Genomic DNA, 8854 nt, shown 5'->3' with positions numbered 1-8854 from the left:
AGGGCCGAGCTCCCAGACGCACGGCGGGGAAAAAATAACAGGCCGGGCTGTCACAGCTCTGACGTCAGCGGGATCCGTAATTGTGTCTGCGGCGACAGGGCAACAAATTTTCCAGAAAATTTCCCCGATTCCGTGCAGAAATCGCATCCCCTCATCCTCTGCTTTTGTGGGGTCAGCAGCTGAGCGTGCCCCTTTTTCCAGAGGATGGAAAAAACCCGCTCCGGCAAATCCCGACTCGCCACTGTCCGGCTTTAAATCCCACACGGCCACACTCGGCGCCGTGGGGGTTTCTCCCTCCCCACAGGGACACCAGTTCTCCTTGGATCATCACCACTTTCTCCCTGGATATTTCGCTGTCTCTGGCGCTGCTCTGGAGCAGCCACGGATCACCGAGAGCCTTCCTCATGGAATTTCCTCCTCCTCCTCTTCCCGGTTATCCACGCGTGTCCGAGCCCTTGCCGCCGGCAAAGCTTCTGAAGGCTCCTGACAGAGTCATTTATTCCCGAAATGTCCCCGTCCCCGCTGGATTTCAGCTCCGCTTTTGATTGAAATCCTATTAAAAACAACAACGAGGTGGAAAAGGTCGGAGCTCTGGGCGCTTGCTGCTGCTTCGGCCAAGTCAAGCAGGCGCAGCTCCGGGAATGTGGCTTCCGAAACTCCGGAATCGTGGATGTCAGAGGACACCCACCTGCCCCAGGCTGGGCAGAGGTGAGGAAGGTGCTGCCAAGAAGCTTTAATTGGAAAATGGAATGGATTTTTCCTGATGGAAGTTTCCTGATAGAACTTCACCCCCATCTCCGAGAAGATCCATGAGGAGAATCTGTGGATCTACAGAATCCACCTTCTCCTCCATGCTGGGAGAGACAGGGGACCAAACCCTTCCCAAAACCAGGGATGGAGAGTTGGGAAGCGCCGGGAGGGATCCCCCACGGGCAGGCGGTGCCGGAGCAGCCCCGCTCCCTGCTGGGGTGAGAGGATGGTGGCGTGGACACCACCCCTGGAGATACCCAGGGATCTCCATCCCAACCATCCCATCTCCATCTCCATCCCGAGCTCCTGCCTGGAGTGGAGAGCTCGGAGCTCCCTTCCCGCCTCGGCTGCTCCCTGGTTGTGTCACCTCAGAGGGACAACGGGAGTTTTAATCTCGATTCCTACTGCCAGCAAGGTCCTGCCTTCCAATCCTCACCTTCAGGTTTCCTCCTGGGAAGGGATCAAACTTGGGATTGCCTGGGATGGACAGAAGCAGCCGAGCCCGGTGTAAATAAATAAGCACAGAATTTATTCGCGTCCAGAAAAACCGCGCCCCATTCTCATGTAGAGCCAATAAAAGCTGGAAGTTGTGGTTTTCCCACCAGGCCGCTCCGAAGGGTCCCCAAATCCTGAACTTCCATCCCTCAACTGCAGCCATAGGAGCCCATCCTGAGGATGCAGCGGGATTAACACGGGTGCCGAGACACCTGGAGCATCCCCAAGCTCTCCGGGGGGAATGCGATGACCCCAGAGGAGATGGATGCCCTAGTTCATAAAACCCTGGAATTGGGAGGGACCACCGGGATCACCAAATCCAACTCATGGCAGAAGCGAGTCCTTGGCAGTTCCTGGGCTTCATTCCCAGGATAAGCGTCACTCCCGGGAGAAGCGCCGTCTCCTTCCTGTTCTTCCCGGCCGCGGGTGGGGCGAGGATCTCCGGGAGCATCATTCCAGCCTTTTCACCATGTAGGGCCCTTCCAGCTCGTAGCCGATCTTGCGGTAGTAATTCCGGGTGCCGACACCTGCGAGGAGGACAACGACAAGGTTTAATCCGGAAAAGCCAGGCCTGGGCAGGACAGGCACTTCCATGGAGGAATGGAGCTGGAAGGAGCTCGGCTCTCCAGAGCGGGGGCGTTTACTCGTTAGCATCTGAACTAATTACGGTGTTGTTCAGGCAGGAGCTGCAGCTGCTCCATCTACCCTGGACTGTGCCCCACGTCCTTTGTCTTGGAAAGGCTGTGAGCTCCGAGGGGGAGAGGAACCAGCACGGGAACGGCGGAGAAATGGGAATTGTGAAAGCCCCAGGCTGGGCTGGAGAGGAGGCAGCGCAGCTGCGGGATCATTACCGGGAACTGAAGGGCCCTACAACCCCCCGGACCCGTTCCGGCAGCTCCCGGGAATGAGCTCAGCTCCGCTCCAGGTGCTCAAGTGGGCGCAATCCAATTTCCTCCTCGAGCAGGACGGATCCGAACATTCTCCCAGAGCCTCTTCCCTGGCCTTCCTCTCTCTCTCTTGGAGGCCCCGTGGTGTCCGTGCCCACGGGACAGGTCCTGCTCCGCGTCCTTCCCCTCACCACAGCTAATCCCTCACAGGTGCGGCGGCCATTACTCATCGGGGAGGGAGGAGGGATTTGGGATCATCGGTGGCACAGGATGGAGAGGACTTGGCTCTCCAGCTCTCCTCTTTAATCCCTCTCCAGCCTTCCTGGAAGCTCCTGGGCTCTCCAGGCTGGAACAGGCAGGGAATGACCCTGGTAACCCTTCCTGCCCTCGCCCATGGCTGCTCGGACAGGTTTGGTTAAGATGACCCCCAGCTATTTCCTAAAGCCACGTTCCAGTAGTTCCTGAAAGGTTTAAGAGCCCAGTAAATTCCCATCCAGCATCCCTGTGTCCCTGCCCATGGCAGGGGTTGGACTTGGATCATCTTTGAAGTCCCTTCCAACTCAAACCACTCTTGGATTCATCCTGTGACTCCAAAGGAGCACTGGAGAAACTGGGAACAGCTTGGAAAACCACAAAGAACCCCAAACTGAGGAACACCTGAGCAAATTCCCTTCTAAGCAGCGGCAAAGCCCCTGTGACCTCACAGCAGAGCCTGGACCAAGAACACCCCAAAGGGACCCAAATTCACTCCACTTCTGGCACCTGAAACCAAGGAAAATCCCACGTCCACCGCAAACACATCCAGCCCCATTTTCCCAATCCCTGCCTGGAAGGGTTGGGACCTCTGAGCTGAAGCAAACCACCACCTTAATCATGATGTTGCCTAAAAAACATCCTCGGGTCCATCAGCAGAGAAGTTGGGGTCTGATGCGGATTTTGGCACTGGAAAATAATCCACAACCCCAACCGACCTGGATAAAAGGGCCAGCGACACCTCAAGCTGCAGGACAACCCTCTGGAAGCTGAAGGGCAACCAAAAAATTCAAGTGATGGTTTTAAAACCACCTCCATCAGAGTCCTTTAACAATTCCCCTTTCCCCTTTATCCCTGGGAAAAAGTGAGGGGTTTGAAGGACACATCTCCTGTCACTTCCATGAATCCCAGAGCTCTTAAGAGGCGTTAATTGAGTGCCAGGTCTTCCTCTTTGGGTTCAAGGCATCACTGACACCGATGTGTCCCGGGGTTCCGAGTGTCTCCATCGTCATCCCGGCCCTTCATCCACAAAATGTCTTTCCCTGGAGATGCCCGAAGGAGGCTGTGACCCTGTGGGAAACCGGGACCTGCATCCCCATGGAGGAAGCGATTCCAGAGGCCAGAGCTGGAGAAGCACCTCGGACTGCCCAGGTCATGGAGCACACCTGGAAGGTCTCCCCAGAATGGGATCTCTTCCCAAATTTTTGCGGCTCTGATTTACCCCAAACACACCCCAGAGCCGGTGGGACCTGTGCAGGCAGAATCCTTCCCGCTGCTCCAAGTCACACCCCCTGTGCGTTCCAGGGAAAAGAAATCCTTCTGAAAATATCCCAAAAGAACTATCCCGCACGACTGGAGGAGTGAGACCAAAAGCTGGGCTTCCCAAGCCGGAACTGGCTGAATTCCTCATCCTGCAGCTTTAGGACAGGGATTCAACGGTAAATATTCCATACCCCACCCTGAGGGAGCTCAGGCTGAGCTTGGCAGAGCAGGATTCATCCGGATCCAGATCCAGCTGAAGGACAGGGGCTCTGATCCCACCTGCCTGGATGGAAACCCATGGCCAGGAGCCAGGGGAGGCTTTCTGGAAGTGTCCCCTCACCACAATCTTCAGGTGACGCGTCCTGTGACAAGAGTGGCTTTAATCACCTTTTGGGAGCATCTGAATCGTGCCGAAAGCTGCTGACAACCCCCAAAACCCTGGACTTTGCATCCCAGAATTAATTCAATACATTTTTGAAGCCTGTCTGGAGCAGGGGACAGAGAGAAGCGGCTCAAGAACCAGGGATAAACACAGTGGTGGCCCCAAGGGACAGGCACAGCCCCCGGCCATAAATCCCCAAATCCATAAATCCCCAGCTCTGACTCAGCCCTGAACACCGACACGGCATCCGAGTATCCTCCACGATCCCTTCCCACGGCTCGCTAGGCACGGAACTGAGTGAAAATGAGATTGTTTTCAGCATCATTAACGACCTGCTAAGAGTTGATAAAATTTCCACGGCAGAGACTCGCGGAGACACACGAGGGACTTCATCTCCGCGTCTTTCTTGGCAACGACGGGAATCTTCTCCCGGGATGCGGAGTGCGGGCGCATCCTGCTTCCTTCCCTCCTCCAAATATTCCAGGGAGGGATTCCTGCACCCTCAGCCGGCTGAGCTTTGCTCAATGCTTCAACCTGCTGAGGTGCCAGCTGTGGTTTTCCAGGGGTTTTTTTGGGAGCAACCACCTGGATCAGCGCTTTGCCTGTGGAAAAGGGAGCCTGGACAGCCCAGGTGGACACCTGGATCATCTGTAGGATCTCTGGTGAGTAGGACTGTCCTTCGAGGGTGCTGGGAAAAGGATCAGCCAGCAGGACAGGAAGCAGTTTTTCCAGAGAAATCTGTGGCTTCCTCATCCCTGGAAATGTTCCAGGCCAGGCTGGACAGGACTTGGAGCACCCTGGGATAGCGGGAGGTGTCCCTGCCTAGGGAACTGGATGGGATTTCCGCTCCCTTCCCACCCAAACCATCCTGGGGTTCCATGGAAGGGCGATGCCGCATTCACCAAAACGCTACGGATTTCACCCGGAATGAGCGGCGAGTCTCGAGCCAGCCACGGGAATTTGGGATGGCTTTGGGAATTTGGGATGGCCACGGGGATTCAGGATGGCCACAGCTGCTTCTCTTGGTACCAGCGGGGGGCCGTGTTGGTGCCGTACAAGGGCAAGGCTCTGCCGCAGCTGGAATTACACTTTTTATGGAGAAGGCACAACGGAGAAGGAAGCGACAAAAGCTTTGGCATTCCATGGACATGGATGGCACCGAGCCAGGCGGGAGGAGCGCAGGAGCCACGGGACAGAGCAGAAACTTCCCCATCTTCAACCAGCAAGGCCAAGCAGGATACCAGGAGCTCCGGGAGAACCTCCCTGGCCTCCCAGCACCCAGGAGGACTCGAAGGACATCACCGAGGGGACACAAGGGGGACGTTTCAGCCTCACGCGAGCCCTGGGTTGGTGACTTTGGAGTTCGACGTCACCGAGAGCAAGGAAACACAACCTGAGACGTTTTAGGGCTTTGCGAAAGTCCTGGCTTTGCACCGAGCTCACGGTGACGCTTCCCGGCTGGCACCCCAGCGGCTCGTTGTGGATCCCACCGGCGTCCCAAGCCTTGACTTCAAAGTGAAGCCGACGCTTGTGGAAATTCCGGGCTTTGTTTCGGAGCGAGACCTCGCTCCTCAAGGCGACAGGACCTGTTTATGAGCTGGACGGTCAAATCCAAGCTCTCAATCCATGGAAATGGTAGGAAAACAGGAAGAGGGAAGATTTTCTTGTGTGCTGTGTTTGGGAATTGGAGTTGGGAATGCGTGGCAGCTCCATCCACGATCTTCCGTGAGTTTGCTCTGGCATTTACACTTCTCACAAAGCTGGGATTCATCTCCAGGGAAAACACGAGGCTGTTTCATGTGAATCCCAACAAATCCCCTGCCAGGAACGGTAACAACGGGGAAAACCTGCCTTATCAGCACCAAGGAAACGGGGAAGATTCCCACTTTTTAACACCGCTGAGAAAACCTGGGCACGTTGGAGCAATCCCAGAAAAGTCGGGAGTTTAAGAAACCAAGGAACGATCCCTACAGCGAAGATTTTCATTTTCAATTGGGGAACTGGCAACGCATTTTCTGGGAGCTCCCGAAGGTATTGAGGAGATAAAAATCCTTGGTTTTGGGAAATGTTTCTCAGTATCGTGGAATGGTTTGGGTTGGGAGGCACCTTGAAGTTCACCCAGTTCCATCCCTCTTCCATGGGCAGGGACACCTCCCACTATCCCAGGTTGCTCCAAGCCCTGTCCAACCTGGCCTTGGACCCTTCCAGGGATCCAGGGGCAGCCACAGCTTCTGGGCAACCTCAGGGCCTCCCGACCCTCTGAGTAGGAAAGAGGAATCCGATATTATTTTTTTAAAAGATAATTAAAACCCGTTTAACGTCACGGAATCTGCTTTAAATCAGAGCATTGGAAGCCATTTCTGGTATTTTTTTTTTAACTTCCCAGTTAAAAGCACCGAAGCTTCCAGGGATCCAGGGGCAGCCACAGCTTCTGGGCAACCTCAGGGCCTCCCGACCCTCTGAGTAGGAAAGAGGAATCCGATATTATTTTTTTAAAAGATAATTAAAACCCGTTTAACGTCACGGAATCTGCTTTAAATCAGAGCATTGGAAGCCATTTCTGGTATTTTTTTTTTAACTTCCCAGTTAAAAGCACCGAAGCTTTTCCCCACAGAGCTGCTCTCTCCCGTGTGACCAATATTCTCCAGAGGGATTAAATCCAGGCATGGGAATGTTCCACGACTTCCCTCGGCCGCAGCAGCCACCGAGAGCTCATCAGGGCCGCTGTCAGAGCTGGGATTTAGCCACGTCTTGCTGCGCTCACACAACCGCTCCCAGCAGCGCCTCGGAGCCGCGGGATCACGCGACGACGATTCCAGAACGAGACTCCTTCCTCCGGCCGGGAGAAATGAGCAGCAGAGGCGACCCCCGGCTGTGCCTGACCCCTGTGCTCCGCTGCTTGTTGGACCTGCAGGAGGAATCCGCCCCCGAAAGCCTCTGGTTTTTAATGTCAAATGCAAGTTGGGATTTGGGGTTTTTTTTCTCTCCTTTCCTGCCTGGAATGCTTCCCGGAGATTTTAAATTACTGTTTTCACAGCCCCTGTGTCTGGCAGTGAGCTGCTGTCACGGCGCGGCCCCGAGCAGCCACGATCCCGCAGCTGGGTTAATTTGAAATCACAAATCTGTGATAGAAAAGGGGTTTTTTGAAGCCTGGGTGTTGTTCATCAGCTCAACAACTGCGAAACACCGGCGGCCTTGGAGATCCGAGGTGGGATTATTTCTGAACCCCGATCCGTGGGCAGAAAACCTCGGATATCCCTGGAATCGGACTCCAGCCTCCCAAAAATCCCTGCTCCACTTAAACCCTGGATTTGATGGGAATGCAGAGAGATGCAGAACCTCTCTGACAGGGCTGATCTGACGTCTCGGCCGGAGAAATAAAAACCAGGGAAGAAACCACGGCACCGAAACGGCATTTTTGGAAAAAAACAAAAAAAAAGAAAATAATGAAAGGTGGGGTTACAGAAGTTACCCTTTTTAAAGGCCGGGTCTGCAGGTGAGACCCATCCCAGAGATTCCAGATGGGGAGATTCCATCTCATTGATCCCTTAATGATGGAAGCGACATTTCCTTAATGACCACCCGGCCCTGCCCCGACCCAGCTGCGCCGGGAGACGGGAAACTCCCACGGCAGCGCCAGGAAAAGGCAGAGCTGACGGATCTCAGCCTCCAAATGGAGCAAAATGAAACATCCCGGAGTGAATTCCGTAATTTCTGTGAGGATTTAACCGAGTGCTGCCATCCGTGTGGCCCTGGGGCGTCAGGAGAGACGGGGACAGGGAAATGAGTCTGCTCCTCACCCCCAAATCCGTCACAATTCCGAGCGTTTGGGAGGTTTTGGCTCTTGAGGCTTCTCCACTGGTGGTTGGAATATCCAACCCGAGAGACTGGGATTTGGGATGAGTCACCGAGCATGTGAGGCAGCCACAATCCGTCTTTTTTCCAATGGGCTCCGGGATGATAAACTCAGCGATCCCTCACCAGGGAACCGCAGCATGGCTGGGGCTGGGAAGGACCTTGGAATGTCCTTATCCATGGGCAGGGACACCTTCCCTGTCCCAGGCTGCTCCAGCCTGGCCTTGGACACTTCCAGGGATCCAGGGGCAGCCACAGCTTCTCTGGGAATTCTGTGCCAGGACTCTTCAGTAACGCTGCTGGTTAAAAAGGAGCGAGAAGGAGCAGGAGGGGAAAAATCCTTCACAACCCCTCCGTGGTTTTGCTTTGTTGTCCCTTCTGACAGGGCTCCTCTGTGGATTCCCCATCCCTGCAAGTGTCCAAGGAAAGGTTGGACAGGGCTCGGAGCAACCTGGGATAGTGGAAGGTGTCGGGGTTGGAATGGGATGGGATTTAAGGTCCCTCCCAACCCAAAGCATTTGGGATTTGGTGACGCTCCGAGCCCGTGCGTTCACCCGGGGCAGCACCAAGGAGAGGAGCACGGAGCAGCAGCTCCCTTTGGATCCCTCTGGATCCCTGGGAAGCTCCGATGTGACCAAGCAGGAATTCACAGAGTTCAAATAAATCGATCCCAGCTCTCCCAAATTTCTGTTCCAAGCAGAGCAGGTGGGGAGTGCCCAAGCTCTGGATGGTTTTTCCCAGCTTTTCCCCAGCTCCTGGGATGATCCCAAGCTGGAGCTGCCTGGCATCACCTGCTCCTCCCGCCTCCCACTGAGAAACCCATCCCGCCTTCCCGTCCACACCTCCGACCCCGGCGCGCTCGGCCGTGAACCATCCCTGGCCCTCGGCCACGTTAATTTTCTCCTTGACAGCCCCCGAATGGCAGCCGGGGCCGGGCGGGAGCGATCATCCCGAGCATGGAAATCAGGTC

The 8854-nt window shown here is 55.2% G+C and overlaps 1 protein-coding gene across 2 annotated transcripts in view; it reads right to left on the bottom strand.

Annotated features, from left to right (window-relative positions):
• Positions 1–1258: 1258 nt before the first annotated feature.
• ELP3 (elongator acetyltransferase complex subunit 3) overlaps positions 1259–8854 on the bottom strand; it is a 74027-nt gene continuing 66431 nt past the window's right edge. Inside the window, exon 14 of one of the 2 annotated variants that reach the window (XM_017730864.1) lies at positions 1259–1772. In XM_017730864.1, coding sequence (XP_017586353.1) covers positions 1556–1772 — 217 coding nt within the window. In that variant the 3' untranslated portion in view covers positions 1259–1555. The remainder of the gene's footprint in view (positions 1773–8854) is intronic. The other variant, XM_008631046.2, reaches the window with a different exon arrangement.

This window comes from Corvus brachyrhynchos, unplaced genomic scaffold, assembly GCF_000691975.1.
Source record: "Corvus brachyrhynchos isolate BGI_N302 unplaced genomic scaffold, ASM69197v1 scaffold203, whole genome shotgun sequence".
Taxonomy (NCBI): domain Eukaryota; kingdom Metazoa; phylum Chordata; class Aves; order Passeriformes; family Corvidae; genus Corvus; species Corvus brachyrhynchos.
This window is presented reverse-complemented; position numbering and strand designations above follow the sequence as displayed.